At 42.3% G+C, this 19565-nt stretch overlaps 1 protein-coding gene across 3 annotated transcripts in view; it reads right to left on the reverse strand.

The window, feature by feature from the left end:
- Positions 1-1671: 1671 nt before the first annotated feature.
- Positions 1672-19565, reverse strand: part of wnt5b (wingless-type MMTV integration site family, member 5b) — a 71273-nt gene continuing 53379 nt past the window's right edge. For 2 of the 3 annotated variants that reach the window (XM_068731341.1, XM_068731344.1), the window contains 6 exons: positions 15092-15255; positions 13648-13735; positions 13176-13335; positions 9829-10121; positions 4737-4895; positions 1672-4634 (listed from right to left, as the gene is read on the reverse strand). In XM_068731341.1, coding sequence (XP_068587442.1) covers positions 4335-4634; positions 4737-4895; positions 9829-10121; positions 13176-13335; positions 13648-13735; positions 15092-15255 — 1164 coding nt within the window. In that variant the 3' untranslated portion in view covers positions 1672-4334. The remainder of the gene's footprint in view (positions 4635-4736; positions 4896-9828; positions 10122-13175; positions 13336-13647; positions 13736-15091; positions 15256-19565) is intronic. The other variant, XM_068731343.1, reaches the window with a different exon arrangement.

Below are 19565 nucleotides of genomic sequence, written 5' to 3' on the forward strand. Positions count from 1 at the left end.
TGGCTTCTTGACATTTGTCTATTTTACTGTAATGTTGTTGTGTCCCCCTGCTGGACACAGGAGGAGCAGAAACCATAGATAGATCTTGCTCCAAGATATGGGAGAACAGGTTGTGGAGGAATTATCGCATATTACTCAATGCCAAAAACTCCACAGAAATGAGAACAGATGTTAAGGTAAATTGTATGAGGCAGTCTTGCAGAAATGTACATAGTTCAACTGCAAAAAGAGCAATTCATACCACTAAGCAGGTTTGACTTTATAATCAGACAGCTGGCAATCAAACACTAAAATGTCCAGCAGGTAAGAACCAGAGGGTCGGATCAGGACTCATCCTGAGACGCTGTACAAATGTTCCAGGCCAGTTTGCATGCAGATGTGCAGAGACGTTTTTTGGCCTTTTAAAGAGACCTGCAGCGACATGTCTCATCCCAGTCTGCTGCTTAGCTGAGAGCACAGTCAAAGCTGTGTAGAGAAAGATAAGGGGAATGTTTTTAATGAGGTCTAACCTGCAGGACAAGCTCCAGATCACCCAACATCTGAGGAGACATAAGTCAAACTCCAAGGTGACTGAAACGTCCTTTTTTCTTTTTAATAAGTTCCTCCTTAGGGAACTTGTATACAAGATTGACTTAAGGCACAAAAGCTGCAGACAGACGGTGACGGTGAAGTCAGCAAAAATCCCTGATGTTAGAGCCAACTTTCCTGCACAACAGCAGTCGGCCACCACAGCCACACTCTTCCCTCTGCGGAAGAACAGATTTAAAAACTAGCATTGTAATGATAAAGAAATAAGTATAAAATCAGAGCAAGAAAAGGCCTAATGAAAGAAAGACAACCTGCCTTTTTGTTTGTTTGTTTGTTTGTTTCAGAGACGAGCACAATGAAATTAGCAGCGTCACAGTAGCAGATGGCTGTCAGACGAAAAGGATTAGAGACACCAGCAGGTTACACTTTCACTTGTCTGATCTTCAGCAAGCACACACACACACACACACACCACACACACACACACACACACACCACACACACACACACACACACACAAACACACACACGCAAACAGACACACTTCACAACAATATCAAACACATGCGTAAACATGCATGTAAGATTAATACACTGCATACATTACATAACATACAAGTCTTTGTAGGAATCAGCAACAGCCGTTTGGGCTGTATTGACACTGTCCTCTCTCAGGTGAGGAGGATTACACAAACAGACAATACTACTGGCTGGTGGTCTAATCCAATTAACTGTGAGCGGCTAAAGGTAATGGGATTGTTAGTTGGGTCACCTACTTAACAATGAATGTGCGCTTAACTTTCAGTGCTAAAAGTTGCTGAAGGTAAAGCAAAGCTGCAGGAGCATTGTGTATATATGCTATAGAGAAGAGCTGAAGTCACACGGCTTGTGCCATAAAGTAACCGCAAGAGAGTCTAAGAATATGGACAAAAAAATGTACACAGAGAGTTAAAAGCAACCTGGCATCCATGGATCATGGATCAGATTAGGACTCAAGGAGCGGACAAGCCGTTTGTCCATCTGATGGGGTCAAAGTTCCCAAAGAGGCGTGAGAAAATTAAGAATTAGCAGGAATGCCATAAATCACATCCTTTAGTGCAAGAAGACGATGAACAACTTTAAGAAGAGACATATTTTACTTTTTTATGTGAGAAAACAATACATACATATAAACACAATGTGATGTAGTATTAAACATAAACACAGTCGAACTGTAATACTGATATGATCAATAAGGATTGATTCATAGGGGATTTTGTTTTACTGTAAATATAAATATAAAAATGCTAATTGTGAGCAGGTATAAGGAACTTAAACTAAAAACTCCATAAAATTAATCTTGAACTAAGAATATGTAAGAGGTTTGAACAATTTCCTATTCTTTGATTATTTGATTGTATTTGATACATTACTGAAACATTATTTATCAGAAAACATTGAGAAGATCGGACAAATTATTGATTTTCCTCCAGAATACAGGGATTTGAGCCACGTCAAATATATTACCATATTCATCAACGTTCTTGTAGTTTTCAGCGGACAGTTGGTTACATATAGTGTTGAGGTGAGCGTGAGGCCATGAGGTGACTCAGAGGTCTTGTCACACCAACAAGGGACACAAAGCATTTCTGCTGACTTGAGAGAAAAGCTTTAGCTTCACCGTGTTCATGTCTAAAAACATGAATCTTATAACTGCTATGTTGTGGTGGTAGTGTTGTGTATTCCTCGCTACTTGCTGTAATTTCATGTTTTGAAACAATGAAATTATAAAACCATGCGCTAAACTCAGTTGACTGTAAAAGCCAATTCTGCATCACTTTCTGTTAGTTGTGGATTTGTTATTCAATTTACAATTTTGGCATTACTGTAATTCAGTTTCCTGTACTGCCTGACTTCCCCATTTAACAACTGCAGGCATCATCTTCCACAACACCCTGGAAATGACAAAGACTTCTCTGTAGTTCGGGATCAGACGTTTCCAAATGAACTGCAGCACACTCAAGAACAGAACAAAGCCTCGTTGTCGAAGACTAGTTTATCAAAAGGATACACAATAATACTCATGTATGAAACATAGAAAACAGAAAATTAAAAACAATAATAAAATATACCTTCTTTTCTTATCTACTACTTTTTCTTCGAAGTAGCACTTAATAAATTGCAGTCCTCTCTGTTTTTCCACGCTAAAACATTCATTGTTCCACAGCATGTTCAGTCCTCTTCTGTTCACTTTGTCCTCCTCATGGTTTTTAATCAACTGCTTCTATTGATTGGATTACATTATACACTTAAAAGTATTCCCAACCCATCCCATACAAGTTGCAAAATCCATGGTATAACAGCATTATAACATGTTAACCTGGTGGCCAAACTGCCAAAAATAAAAAATAAACGACACCACAGGGCTTTTTTGTTGACTGAACAAGTTGCATAACATGAGATGAAGCGGTTCACTCACAGTGAACGTGTCTCGTAGTGCGGCTTCATTAAGGCAGATGAAGCACATTAATCTCACTAATGGAGGTTGCGCTCACTTCACTGTCAGATGAAGGACGTGTGAGCTGCTTGTTAAAACCAACACGGTGCCAAGATGGCCGAAACGGGCGAGCCTCATTACCCTGCTACCCACTTGTCAGGTCACAGGTGCTGGAAATCTGCTCTAACAGCAGCAGTTACACTGTAGTGTGTCCTGTGAGTCGTTAGTCCATCTGGACTTGAAGATTAAGTGTTTTTTTACTGAACGTTATTGAACAGAAGTAGCTGGAAGTTGATCTGTGTGGCTTCTGAAACTGTCCCCTTGAATTTTGTGGCAAAAATAATCCCTCTCAATGTTATTTGAACCGTTTCCCTTTTTTGATATTCCCTTTCTATATCTGATCCCTCGCTCTCGTTCGCCTGCTTCAGAGTGGACTTTTACGCATTTCTGGTGTTCTCTGTGCTTCTTGCGAGTGTCAGCACAGCTCACCTATAAGGATTTGTCTTGCAGGGTTAAAAGGTAAAAAGTTCTTTGAAAGAGACACGGTGACGCCACCCAGCACTCACATGACTTCAAAGTCCTAAAGGACTGTATTGATTGGTGGGATTCCTGAACACATGAGTGTTATGGGTCCAAAGTGTGTCTTAGGTTCGTTTAAGTCTCTTTAAATAACAATCAGAGTTGTATGCTTATTTATTATTTATTTATATATTTATTTCATCTCTCATGTTTTTGTCATCACACTAGTCATATGTGTCCCCTTTTTCGGATCCAGTTATTCCACTTTCTAGGTCCATTTATCCTTGATGTCCTTCTGTGGGCATCCGTTGTGTTTTGTCCTTCCTTCCTTTCAGGGTTGAGATCAGGATATTATACAGGAAAGCAGAATGTGACGCTGGAGCGGTGAGAAACAGGAATCTCCGTTGAAGAACAAACATCAGAGTTGTCCGAAAAACATGGAAAGAAATCACATGCCTCCTTGTTCCCTACTTTTTTCTATCTTCACATCTGTCTGGTCCCCTTTCCCATCTATCAATCCATCATTGTGCTATTCACACACACACACACACACACACAAATAAAAAGGGCCACACAGGTGTAAAGCAGCTTTTGCTCTTCATGTGCAAAAGGCAGCGATGTATAAATGGAGGAGAGAAGGGAAACTGGTCAGAAAACGGACCTTGTGTGTCTTAACTTATCCTGAACAAAACCCTGAAATTTCATCTACCCCTCACCCTCCATCATCCCGTCACCTCCTCCCTCTTCATCTCTCCCTCTCCTTCCTTTTTTTTCTCCATCCCCTTCCATCCGTTCATCATCTGCCAGCGTGCTATTTACACACAAACTGGTCCACGAGCGTCGTGCAGCGCTTGCACTTGACGTAGCAGCACCAGTGGAACTTGCAGTGGCAGCGCTCGTGCTTGTAGGTCTTGAACTGGTCATATCCTCTGCCACAGCACATCAGCTCGCAGCCGTCCATGCCCTCCGAGGTTTTGTTGCAGAGGCGGCCCTGCGTGCCCAGCGAGCCCGTGGTCTCGTTGCGGAGGCAGTAGTCGGGGCTGGTGTCGATGTAGACTAGATCCTCCGCGGTCGGGGTGTTGAAGCGCTTGTCGAGCAGCTCCAGCTTGCCCTGGTAGAAGTGGAAAGAATCAGATTTGGGATTATTATTTTTGTGTTATTTTTTGTTCACGACACTCTAGAAGAAGAGACGCGTCTGCTATGAGCCCATTACCTTGCGTCCAATGCGCATGGCAGCCGCACTGTCGTACTTCTCCTTCAGGAACTCTCCAACGCGTCTGAAGTCGGCCAGCTGGAGCCAACAGGTCTTCAGACTGCAGGAACCTGAGACGCCGTGACATTTACAGGCTACATTTGCGAGGTTATAGGCCGCCTGGTGGAGTGAGAGAACAAGACAAGAGGTAAGACAGATGTGGTTGTGCTTCGCATACCTGATTTCATCACTATCTTATCTATACAATAAAAAAACTCTCCCACAAGAAATTCCCACTGTGTAGTCACATTAAATGGTATATTGGAAAGTAAAACAGTAAAAAAATTCAGAAAAATAAACTCAAAATATGTGAGGGGCCTTATGAAATTGTATCCAGGCTGGTAGTTTAAGACGTATAAAGTCTGTAACTTGTATGTTGTGCTGTAGATCTACTACATATGCTGCAACACTGCTGCCATCTAGTGGTCAACATGTTTAACTGCTCCGATTTACACAGAATAAATGTGGCCATGCAAAAATCAAGGATATCAATATGATGGATAAAGTTTATATAGTGTTAATTTATGAACTCTGGAGCTTTGGGTCATTTTTAAAATTGGAAAACAACATAGAATAATGGCTAAAAGTCAAGACACCATAGCCACGTAGATCCATATGTGCCAGCTGCGCACGTATCCATGCACTGCTACACATTCTGAGGGTATTTTCCCCTAAATTAGCTTAATACAGCAACAAATTTAGAAATGTTCCCATCTCCGGCTTTCTGTCACCATTGTGCGCCGATGCAAAACGCCCTCCTGTTAAAATGTGCGGTAAAAATATATTACCAAAAGAGAAAAATGGAAAGCAAAGAAAAACAAAGAAAAGATTTTTGCTCCATACATACATGCTGTTCTCTGACATGGCTGTCAGTACTACTCCACCAAAGTAAAACAAACAGCTGACTGAGAATAGACGGGCTGCTGCTAACCAGAGGAAATGTGGCTCTATTGTGAATCTAGGTTCCCACACAGCTCCTAGCTAGAAAGCAGTCATTTTAAAGAGACAAGGAGAACATGACATATAATTAGTATAGCTATAAAGTCAGCAAAATCGCCCTAAGGTAAAGAGATCATAGGTTAGATCTACTGATCTGCCACTTTTTTTTCATGAGACTGACATTCTAGACAAGAGCACTGAAATATAAATATAAAGCATAATTTGCTGTTCTAGATCCTACAAAATCTTACCATACTTTTAAACTAAATGTCTTCATTTGACCAAAAAAACCCAGATTGTTCCATTATCTTCATCTCTTTCTTTGCAACACGAGTTTGCAAGTTTTTTGGCTGGGTCTGAACATTATAAATGATTATTTTTTAGTTGTTACACATGCATATGCTAAGAAAACAGAACAGGAAATACAAGATTTATGGCCGTGGCAGCAGTGGACTTCAGGGGAAGTCCTTCACACTCCTGCAGCTAAACCAGGCCAGTTAAGCAGCATTCAATTAACAAGTCGTATAACACACACACACACACACACACACACACACACACACACACACACACACACACATCCCATATACTATGTCACTAATCATGTACTGTGTTATGTTTTGTGTTTAAAGCGATGCCATTCCCACCATACTTGCTGAATCAATTATTTCTGATTCCTAGGTTTCCGCTCACACAAATGAAACCCATCACTCCTCACATTGCCTGATCTCAATTACCTTCTCACCTCTGTTAACCCCTGCATCCCAAACACCCCCGACCCCCACCCGCCACCCCCCGACCCCCTCTCCTCTACTTTACTACCCAGCAGGCATAGCACTCGGCACCCTCCAATCCTGTGACTCGACCCCCATGACCCCCATCAGAGAGACACTGAGAGCAGGGGACAATGACATTTTGTAAAGCTAGTAAAGGTTCTTGCAATGTTCTAAACTGCTGCCTCTGCTGTTTAGGAAAGTATTAAGTATTTCTCTTTATAGCTCTATATTGCTCACAGTGTGATGAGGTAATGGGAGTTTTTTTTTTGTAAGTTAGAATTAGTTTTAAATCAGGAGGAAAATCCTCATATTTTATGACTCCTTGTTGTTTTACGAGCCCTCATGTTTCCTCAGATCGCCCGCTGTGAAGCTCAGAACATTAGGATAGCAACTCTTGTGTGTGTGTCTGTGTGTGTCCTGCATCAAACTGAGCAATTTGGTGGGTCGTGCCTGCTGGGCACAGTGACACTGGACCTGATAAAAACACACACACACACACACACACACACACACACACACACACACACACACAAGGTCAGTCATGGTGGTGACACGGTCTCTGTGTCAGGCACAATAGTTTCTGCTCAGACAGGGTTAGGGGTTAGGAGCCGTGTATGTGTGTGTGTGTGTGTGTGTGCGTGTGTGTGTGTGTGTGTCAGTGCAGTTAGTACTAGAATGGGCCAGAAATAGAGAACATAGCTCATCCTTTGTGACAGAATAAGCAATGAATGAAGAGTAAGGATAGCCAAGAAGAGACATATTCTCCTGTTGGATCTTCTTGTTGTCAGAATCCTGTTATCAATTTTAATCCTAGCTTTTGTAACACAGCTAGTGCTCTACTATTGTTCATTAAAGCAACTTCAATTTAGCAACATGAACTTTGCAGCTGTAAAGAAAAGGACTTGACACCCAGATTGTTGCTGTGGTGATTAAAATCAACAACTTTCAAATAAACCGGAATTAAAATAACTATCAGCACTTCCCTATAGCCGTATTCTTAATAAAATATTTGCAGTCTATCTGCCTTATATTGTCAAATTGTGTCTCCATGTTGTCCTCTTACTGTTCTGTGTGAACATCTAATGCATGTCTCTTCTCTGTTGCTCTCTCTGATGATTCTTCCTTTTATTTGTTAAAGAGTTTTTTGGGGAGTCTTTCCTTATCTGAACTGTTGGATCGCATGCTGTACAGATCGTAAAGCCCTTTGAGGCAAACTTGTGATGGTGTTAAGGAGATATGATGGCTCTTTGTCAGCCGACTGCATTGCAGATAGAGATGAGAGCATTTGTTGTGGAATGCTGCTCGTAACTCATTCTTGTTTTTGTAGATCAAAGGCCGTTCTAACGAGATCATTTTTGAAAATTACATAAGAGCATCAATACAAACTAAGGATCAGATGTTTCTCTAAAACTTCTCTTTAAATAGCCTGAAAGACAAAGCAAATGTATTCATAAATAGTCTGTATCTGCTTGTACCATTAATTAATTAAAGCTACTGTGTATCACATTCCTAATGAGTTAAATATTCAAGCCTAAGATCTTCTTCAAATAGCTACACTATTAAATCAAATAGAAAGAAACTCTTTTTTTGTGCCTTATTTTATAAATTTGTGTTCAAGTAATGATATTAAAACGAGCAACAAAATGATCCACGGGTTGAGAATCTGAAATTTAACTGCTGTGTTCAGAGCACAGGCGGCACAAAAGTGGCCTGTTATTGTCTTCAGACTGGGAATATACATCTAGTTGTTTTGGTCTCTATATGTGACAAGTCTGCCTCATTTGATTTGTGTGAAACGGAGATAGTGGACCTGGGTGGCAGTGTGTGTGTGTGTGTGTGTGTGTGTGTGTGTGTCTTTCAGAGTCAAGGGAGTGTGACAGAGGTCCATCCCTCACCCTGCGTCTCTGTCTCCAGACGCTTGTACACACAGATGACCACGTTATCCGCCTTACACACAAATCAAATGAAGCTGAGCACACACACACACACACACACACACACACACACACACACACACACACACACACACACAGCGGCACGCCCCTGTCACCTCCACAAAAGCCCCGCGGTTTGCCTTGTTCAACCAAGCAAGACAAATCCCGCTTTGGGACAAACCGGCGTGTCCACGAAAGAAAGAGAGAAGAAGGGATGAAGAGGAGAAGAGAAACTGTCTTCCACTCACTCGCTCTCCTCCTTTTCATCTCTCTCTTCTCCTCTCTTCCGTTTCGATGGACAGACGACAATGAAAACAAGGGATCAAACAGGAGAAACAAGGAAAAGTCACTCAAAAGAGAGTGTGTGTGTGTGTGTGTGTTACAGAAAGGCGGAGGAACTGTGTGTGTGTGTGTGTGTGTGTGTGTTAATACAAGGCTGTAGCAATAGATCTTTCTCTCTTATACACTCTCCTATAGCCCCGATGGGACCCTCAGCAGAAACACAACCTCTCCAGACCCTCACCTTTGACCCCTGATACACACACTCACACAAAACCAGGCTCAATGTCTCTCACACAAATCAAATGGAGCTGAGACGACATGCATGCGCATGCATACACACACACACACACACACACACACACACACACACACACACACACACACACACACACACACACACACACACACACAGCGTATTTGTCTCGCAAACAGCTTAAACAAAGCTCCTCTAACTGAAGATAAAGACATTCTCCTGATCCAGCGTGTACCAGAACTGGCAAATGGACCTTTTACGAGGAAGGTGTGTATGTGTGTGTCAGCGTGCGTGTAGCCTACTTTAAGGAGAAAGGTTTCTTTTAGTGCATTTCTCCCCACCTGAAAGAAGTTTCAAACACCTTTAGCTCTGATATCAGGTCTGGAGCTTCTAATAGTTGCTGTATGGCTACTAGAGACGGCCAAAAAACCTCATGTTCTAAACTAGAACATGCTAGTTTGACCAAACATACCACATCCATCCAGTACTTTTGTTCTTGTTAACTCTTAATACAATCAAGCATGTTCTTGTCCATTGTGTTGCTGCATTTATATGTGTGTATTGTGACCTTGTGTGTGTATGTGTGTGTGTGTGTGTGTGTGTTACTTCACTGGAATGTGCATTGACCTGGCGCCCTAGCCAGACTCCAAGGGCGTTAGCAGTTATACCATTTGGACCATCCCAATAAATAACACTCAGAAATACTGCCAGGTCAGGCCACCTCGACTCACACACACATTCCTTGGATACATTCAGATATAGGATGGGGTTAAGAAGCGTGGGACACACACTTCTTCGCTAAAGTTTCACCTCCAGGACTCCGAAAATATCAATTCTATTTTTTGCACACACGTCGTGTCCCTCCGTACCTGTCTCCCTGCTTCATTATTCTGCAGGTTCATCAGTGTTCGGGCATGCTCAGTAGAACCCCGTGGGTAGTTCTTCTCTCTCTCCCTGGCGTCCACGAACTCCCGGGCAAAGCGGTACCCGTAATGCACATTGTCGCCGCAGCCACCCCACAGCCAATCGCGTGGCAGGTCGCGGGGTCGAGCAGCGCGGCTGCAGCCGCAGGTGGAGAGCTCGCCCTCGCGGCACGCCCGGCTGATGGCGTTGACCACCCCAGCTGCGCTGATGGCATAAGTGAAGGCTGTTTCCCTAGAGCCTGAGAGGAGAGGAAAATAAATATTCAAATTATAGATATTTATAACTTGTAAACTTGAGTTAGTAGGTAGAGGAACACTGTGCTCTGGGTTTTTTTCTGGGGTTTAGGGGAATGTGTGTGTTCACTGACAGGAAACATGGGTAACTGTTCAGGTTAACCCCCCAACACACAAACAGCCCCACACCCACTTCACCTAACAATAGACAATAGATGTGATTTTAACTCTGGTCAAACTCAGCAACTTTAAACACCAGATCCATGAAATATATGCAGCAGTTAATTAGGTAAACCCTTGTCCCCATGCACTTGGCCTGTGGGTTTACCTGTCCTAGCACTGGCTAGTCAACCCTAATGTTAAACCTCTTTTTTGGAAACAAATGTTCCTGTTACTCTGTTGACAGTTTGTTCTTTGGATTATTCATAGCGCACATTTGCAGTAAAGACATGCTGCGGATAATTGTAATTCAGCAAGCACCACCAATAAAACCATCTCTATATTATTAGGGTAAAGGCAGAACATTCACAAATGTGGACACCTCAAATTGTGGACGAATAAATGAAAACTATCTGCATGGGCACCACCACGGGGAAGGAAGTGTAATTTGGGTGAACTGACACTTTAAGGGGAGCTGCAGGCCAGAAACTAATTCAGATTTGCTGCACTGCAAAGACCTACGTGCAGGTAAATGGCCAATCTCCCGTACTTACACACACACACACACACACACACACACACTCACAATGTTAATGTTGAACCATAGAGAAGGATTCTGAATAAATCTATTCCGTTTCAAATTAACAACCAGACTGATATTACTCTTTGTAGTTGCCTTGATGCACACACAAGTCCATATGAAGGACTTCTGTTCACTCTAGACCAACACCGTCTAACACTGAGGAATACACAACCTGCATGTCTATTCACTGCATTAATACACAAACCGCTGAGGAGGAAACGAGGACAAAGGCGATGGCCTGACAGGTAGGAGGTGAAGTGCTCTGACACTGAACATTTACATGTGAACAGCCTCGTGGTATTTCTGGATTTCTGGAGACTGCATTTACAAAGACCACAGTGAGGTCGTATAACACAAGGTGACATTTCTCTCTTCAAATGATGTCACAGAGAAGTCACAACTAAACGTCCTTATTGATCGACACCGTGATTCACTTATACATGATTATTGGTTTCTCTATGAAATATAAATATATATATATATATATATATATATATATATATATATATATATATATATATATATATATATATATATATATATAGTGACATATGTTTGGCCTGTATTGCATTTGTAATGCTTTAACATCCCTGTAATTGCACCTTGTTACCAGTGTGTGGTGGTTTTGATCATTCTTCAAGTAGTTTTTGCTTCATATATTAGGCTTTTTATTTATTTTCCATTTTGTGGGTGCTTCTTTTAAACAGTCATGGTCATTTGTGATTGTATTGTTATAGTATTATGCTTAGGCTAGGGTTAATACTTGAACTGGGTACTTTGCAGTGTTATTTGTAGCCTATAGTATCGCTCCACAATGCATCACAGGACGCCCCCAGCCTGGAATCAACACCAGGCAGACAGACAGGCAGGTATGCATGCAGAGCCGAGGCGTGTGAGCTATTCATTCATGTTTTAGGAGCTCTCTCCCCAGTCAGGATGCTGATGCACATATTATGCAGCAGGATAATGAGACAGGGAACGAGAGAGAGGGAGGCCGAGAGGTTTATGAGACTGCGGAGCCCAGACTTCAAATAGCAGGTCCGGATCTGCCGGCTCGGTGTCAGCTCATCAACGCATTTCAAAAGGGGAGCTGCGAGACAATGGATCGACTAACACCTCCATATAAACCTGGAGATAGACTGACTGTCAATAGAGAGACGGGCAGAGAGGGACGGAGACAGAGAAAGAGCAGCAAACACCTCGTCTGACTGCCCGCAGCGGATTTGACACTTACTTGTTGATGAGAGGTTTCCCACATCGCCTGCTGGGAATTAGACACACATGAAACTGATCCAGGATCTGAGCTGCATGTGGAGATTCACTAAAAACTATTGCATGGAGATTGCAAATATTGTTTTTGCTCTAGTTTTCATGCGTCTTGATAACTGCCTTGCGCAAATGTTCCGAGTCGTCGCTTTTACTCGACTGAGGGTATCAGTTTCATTGCGCATGCGTAAAGTGGGAACGACAAGCGGTTTAATCTGTCGCGCAAAATAAATGCTTGTGCTTTTTTTTTTAAATCACAGGCTCTCCACATAATACAAAATCAATATGTGAAATGTTATTAGTATTACAATTTTACAGGCCTTAACACGCTGAATCTACTGTAATCATATAGACTAAGGATGTTGTGAAAAACTCCACATACTCACAGGAATTAGGAACAATCCGACAGTAAAAAAGAGATATAAAAACTAAATATTCCCTTCAATAAGAATAGCTTACTTTAAATTCTGTAGTGACTACTACAACGTGAACGTATAGACTTAATGTGGTCCCTGAATATTGTAATGATGGGCCACTAAGATAAAAAAAAATGAAACAAACAAAGACATCATGAATCAGTATTAGAGGAATATTATGACAATTGTCCCTTAAACTGTATGATCAGCAGTGTCTCTACCAACCCTACGTACTCTGCTAGATTACATTTCAGGCTACTGTTCAACTCATGTTCCCATCTAAACAATAACACACATTGAACAGTGTATTATTATTCCAGTCTGTCAAATGACCCATGTGATGACCATGTCACCTATAGCATTATCTGTCATTGCTTATTTCATATGTCAAAATAGCCAACAGCACAGTACAGCTTTTGATATGTCTTGCTGTTTTGACATGTCTGTGTGTAACTTCTGGGCTTTTGCATGCATGAAAAAAATCATCATTGGAGGCAAACAATAAAAAAAAACACAGAATTAAAACCTGCCATCACTCTCAAATTGATTGGAGGTCTTTTAATTAAGAGGGGAGAAAGACAATAACAGCAACCTCTGCTAACTCTGCTCCTGATTCCATCAGACAATAAACTCACCAATCTGCATGACCCGTCCAAACACGGATGTGTTGTCCACAGTGCTGCAGTTCCACCTCCTCTGTCTGAACTGGTACTGACACTCCTTGATGCCCGTCTTGGCTCCGTCTCCGATGTAGACCATGTGGTCCTGGTACAGCTGGCACAGCTTCCTCTGGCCCTGCAGAGAGTGCAGCGTCGTAGGAGAGATTAGCAGAGATTAACACATTAATGGTTTAACACGTTAGCGGTCCCTGTGGGACTAGTCAACTTTATTTGACTATGTCCTCAGAGTCAGGGTGCAGAGGAGGAAGAGCCAGCGTTATTCTTCTTGTTGATGCGGATGTTGTAGAGCCACACCATGCACAACTGAGCTCTAAATGCTTCAGAATCTATTCATCACTGAATTCAAGTTGTGACAGTTGATAGAGGAGTTTTTAAGACGTTTTAAATGTATTAAAAAGAGGTTTAAAGCAGGCAGACAGGAACTTACTTGAGATAGACCAGACAGCTGACTGCAGAGAGGCTGTGCTCCAATGATGTACATCTCTGGCCGCTGGATCGGGGTCAGAGCTAGTGACCTGAGAGACAGACGCCATATTAAGTCTAAATTTGAACCAGTAAACTCGATCGGTTACGATCAAAGATAAGTGCTAGAGACAGGATCTCTGCGATAAACGACTCTCTCTCTCTCTCTCTCTCTCTCTCTCTCTCTCTCTCTCTCTCTCTCTCTCTCTCTCTCTCTCTCTCTCTGAGAGGAGGTTGGTGCTGTAGAGGAGAAAGTTCAGACACTTTTATTAGTACAACTGGCCTATAAAGTGTAGATGGACTCTTCTGGTGTTCATCTCTGCAACCACTCCCCTTGTGTTTCCTTTCCTGCCCTCTTCACACAAACAATTGTACCCTTTTCATACAATTTGAATCACTTTTGCTTTGAAAAACTGAGTTCCCACACACAGACTATGACAGTTCATCTGACTGTTGACCCTTTCATGGCCACCTAAAGGCTTTCTAAAGAAAGGGAAATCAAATTGAGTGAAGATTGTCCCTATCTTGAGAGCTAAGATCAGTTCATGTATCATAATAAATGCATGTATGAAACTATGGCATGATTTGGGCAACACGAGTGCTGTCTTTAGATTGCATTTGGTTGGAGGAGTACACCGCTCAATGGAACTACCTATGAACTACCTATTCTGGTTCTACATAAACTGACAGGAAGGTGAACTCCACTGACCTGCACACATCCTCCACTACATTATCACAAAGCCAACTGAATGGCATTGTTGCATATAGATGTCTTGTAAGGCAAGAACAAGTGTGTCTAATTGACGGTGCTATAGGCACAGCAGCAGGCCGCCATGCAGTGCCATTTGGGGCTCAGCCAGGGTAAATATTGTGACAGAGCCCTCACATTTGTTCCATTCACTGTTAGGGCTCAACCACAAGACCGGGACATCACCCCCAAAACACACACACACACACACACACACACACACATATACACACACACACACACACACACACACACACACACACACACACACACACACACACACACACACACACACACACACATATACACACACACACACACACACACACACACACACACACACACACACAGAGACAAGAGGCAACACAAACTAGTTCACATTTTTCCATTTGCCATCTTATCAATAGCATGGAGGCAAAACGATATGGAGGATATGAGAAAGTTTACTTTTTTTTAACAAGTTTTAAGGCTTTTGTAAATCGTTCAGATACAAATGAGGGGCTATAACATATTCAACTTTTTTTTTTAAACGTATTGTGAAAATATGACAAAGTTACTCTCCTATTGTTACCACTAAATATTGAATCTACTTTTTATGAGCCACAACACCACAAAACAATAAAAAAAAACAATCAATGTACTACCAGTGGTCATTACTCACCACCATGAGTTGGCATCCACCACCAGCAGTTGGGAGCTGCAGGCGAGGAAGGCGGCTGCCAGTAGCAGATGTCGAACGGCACCGGTTCGCTTTCTCCGGACAGGCCTGTTGTCCATGGTCCGCCGCGTCACCGCCACACAGCCGGTGCTGGGGAAAGTGCTCTGCTGTTGGGACATGGGCATAAAATCAGGCGGCGCCCTGCTCGGTCCCGCTGGGTCTGGACGCAAGCCCTGTAGTGCTGGCGATACAGTGAGTTCGAGTCCAACTCGAGTGTATCTTGTGTATTGTCTATTTTCTTGTGAACCACTTGTCCTTCCAGTCTCTAGGATTTAAAACTATAAAACAACACTGACATTAAAAATAAGATGAAAAAAGACAAGAGGAAAAAAAGGCCAGAGTTTGTAATCCAAAAGGTCAGAAGTTGATACTGCTTAAAACTCCAGTTCAAAGTCGTGCGTAAAATGGTTTAGTTGGGTTTTACGCAAAGTGCTCCCTCACCCGTTGTCTCCAAAAAGACAAAATAAAGCAAAGCTGCAATGGGAAAAGTGGGATCCCGTTGTTCTCTTGCGAAAAGATTAACAAGGAGATTAAAACGCTAATTGAGCAGCAAAGCGACTGTTCCTTCCCTCCCTATACCCTCACGACCACTCCACATCTCTCTCTCTCTTTTTCTCTCTACGCTCCTCTTCTTCTCACCCCCACTTCACCTCAGAAACCCTCCTGCCCTCTCCCTCCCTCGCCATACATTGCGCGCGCATGGGGCGTATGGTTGCTTGTGCGTGCGCATAGTTAAACCAAATGAGTATTCGACACAGTCAACCTTGAATTGAATGCCGAGCCAAGACTGGAAGCACCTGTGATGTTGCTTTCAAAGGTTTTGAATATAAAACTCAGTTGTGTTCTTTGGGAAATAACTCCCCGAGCAACTAAACAAAACAGCTGACACTGCAGCTGATACGTGTTTCCAAACAAGGCCTTCTTCATATTTTCTATCTGACCAGTCATCAGATAATGTTCCATCCAGGGATCCTCCATTACTTCCGTGTACTTAAACTTACAAATTAAATTTGTGTATCACAATGTTTATGCATACGGCCACTAAAGTGGGTACAACATAGTCAGGGCAGTGTTTTAAAGTAGAGCGATGGGGCTTGAACGTTTTGCAAAACCCCCACCGACCTCAAAAGAGTTCACGTGCGTCAAATTCCTTTTATTAGCTGAAGTGAATAATTTGTTTAAATAAAAGGTGAGTGCCTCAAAATCGTCTAATCCCCTCTTTGGTCGGTGACAATAAAGCCCCCCCCCCCCACACACACACACACACATTAGGCACGAACACACAGACGGCCAGGAGTCCTAAAACATCCTGGAGTAAAGAAAGGGCGTGTTGAAGCGAGCTCTCCTCAATTCATATCCCGGTCAAAGACAAACTGAGCGGCCAACCTGCAGAGGAACAGGCTCTTTGATCTGACTCAGTGCTTCTGAAAAGAGTGCGTCCATATGCAAACCAACGGTGCACACAGGGTGGATTAGACGAAAACCTCCAAAACCTTGAGAAATTGCTCTCAGAGGTTAAAAAACAACAACCAAATTCATCTATAAATATGGAAGGTTATTAAATTTAGTATAACCGTTATTCGACAATAAGAAAGCAAAAGGTCACCATGGAGTTCACCAACTTCACAAATAACTGTAATCAATTTAGATTACTTTTAGGAATATTGATCCTGAAAATAATGTTTACTAACTTCGTTGTTCAATTTGATAAACACTGATACAAATCATCCAATTTGGATTTCAATGATTCATATTTTGCTTTTGTTTTAACAGCCTGAAATTGGTGTGGTAAATGATCACAGTGGACAGTTTTACCATTGACACTATGTGGTTTTATTCTACCAATATACTTCTTGACTTTTTTTTAATCTTCTCATCAATATCCCTGTAAAGTGTGTTATTTTGGGCTTCGTTGGATTTATGTGGGCATTTCTCATTTGTGGCGACAGAGCAGCAGCGGAGAGTCGGATGTCACTCGCCTCTGCATGATAATAGACCCGCGCGCACACACACACGCACGCACGCACGCACGCACGCACGCACGCACACACACACACACACACACACACACACACACACACACACACACACACACACACAGCTTTGCTAAGTGATCTAACTGGCTGCCTTCAATATACATCTGGTTGATATTCTGCAGTGGGCGGGTATCGGGTCAAAGTCGGGTTTAGCGGGTGAATAAACAGTGAAACAATGAGATACATTTTGGGAAACAGACACATAATTATAATATGCAACAACGCTAAAACTGGTCCAACCGACCACTCGGTAAATCGCCCTGGTGCTGAACTGCTTCTTTCGTCTCGTCCTGCAGACGAGAAGGCGATCCATCTTGTACACCACTCTGTTATATGCTGAGGAGGTAAATGTGACAACAGCGCTCTCATCCGGTTAAACGTAGACATTCATCATCTCCCAACATAAACCCCCAGCAGCACTTGCTTTTTCAAGTGACAATACAAGGATCCACTTATTGGATTATTAATTGGAGTTTTGACCCAAAGTATCATGTTATGGCTTATTATACTGTTTTTGTAGTAAATAGTTTGCACCTGCAGCATGTACGCAGTACAATAATGGCAAAGCAGTTAGTATTGCTGGTACATAGAGGTACTTGTAATTTGCTTGAGTATTTCCATCCTATGGCAGGCCTATTTTATACACTACATTGTAATATTGTACTTTTTACTCCACGATATCTGACAGTTATTGTTGATAGTTATGCTGCTTTTAAGCTAAATATTAGACATAACATGTTAAGCTTATACAAAACTGTTAAAGACTGAACTAACGTATTTGTGACCATTTGAAAGGCCCTCAGGTTTGGAACTACTTGACTATACTACATAACTGAAAACTAGTTTCACCTCAACCGGCTACAGCAGTAAAATGTTACTTAAGCACCGATGCATCAGTAATTTAATAATGTCATATAAAACAATACACCAGTCACAGGAGCCATTTGTCTGCAGAACAAGTACACTTACTTATGTGCATTTTACTTACGTAAAAGATCGGAGTACTTCCTCCAACCATTGTATTCAAACATTAGTTCAGAATAATAATTCAACAAGGGTCCCACATGTCTTGAATATTAAACATTGGATGTTAAGACAATAGTGATCAAAAACACCCAGCTTTCATTTCACTTCAGCATACAGGGTGTCTTTGTACTCGTCTTTTGTACTTGTCTATCTTGTATCACAGTGGTGTAACCAAAGTAAACCAATGTCCTGCACTGTAGCAGCTGAAACATTCTGCACAATGAATGAATGGGACACAGCAGTGACTCCTGACAGTGACGGACTAATCAGCAGTCTGTAACTGACACTACAGCACCCCCCAGTGTTACCCTACCGCTCTCTGTTATACACTATAGAATTGCAGGAGTATGTGAAAACACACCTGTCAATAAACCCGATTCAGATTTGAGAACAGTTGATGAATTCAACGTCTGTATTTTGGTTGAAACATCTGAGAGACAAACTGAAATAAACAGGTTTCTCTTATGGGAACTCAGCTTAATTAAAACATGCTCGTTGTCTCGGCATTCGGGAACCGTAGTGAAACAGGCCAACAGCTTATTCTGGGACATGACCCAGAGATTCAGAAATGCTGATAATGGAACAGCCACACTTTGCTATAGTGGCTGGTTTTTACTGGTAACTTGTGATGTGCCCATTCTAACACAAGGAGGAGCAGTTCAGCTACAGTACAGCCAGCAGCCAAAGAAAAGGGGGTAAAGTGAGGCAGGGAGTGAGTGAGGGCATAGAGACAAAACTTGGACCAAGTGAGATAAAGACAGAAAGAGGCAGGAGGGAGAACAGAGAGAGGGAGGGTCCAAGTAATGGACACACACACACACACACACACACACACACACACACACACACACACACACACACACACACACACACACACACACATACACACACACACATACACAGAGAGAAGTAGAGGGAGCGAGGGAGGACTTGTCCCCAGAGGATATGTGCAATAGCCATGCAACAGGGAGCAATGCCTGAGAAAGTCGGCAGCTCCTCTCTGGATTAACAGCAGCCTCACTTTTTATTGCCAACGGTGCCAGACTACAGCAGGAGAACCAGCCAGCTCTCGCTCCTGCAGGGAAACCAGCTGCGGTCGGCTGATGAGGTCTGAGCTAATCCCCTGGAAGCGGCTCATGCCAAAACGCCATATATCCATTTTTAGAAATGACAGCCACTTAAAAATTGATCACACTCTAGTTAAAAAGATAAAAAAACATCATCTGAGCATGTCGGGGAGTACCTGCTTACAGTCCTCAGCAACTTCTAGGCAGACATGTCTATAGTTTGTCATGATTCAGTTTACTTCAGCAAAAGTATAATACTGCAATATGAAAATACTCCTGAATTAAAAA

This window comes from Cebidichthys violaceus, unplaced genomic scaffold (assembly GCF_023349555.1).
Source record: "Cebidichthys violaceus isolate CVI_PGR_0920_01 unplaced genomic scaffold, fCebVio1.0.p SCAF_51, whole genome shotgun sequence".
NCBI classification, from domain to species: Eukaryota; Metazoa; Chordata; class Actinopteri; order Perciformes; family Stichaeidae; genus Cebidichthys; species Cebidichthys violaceus.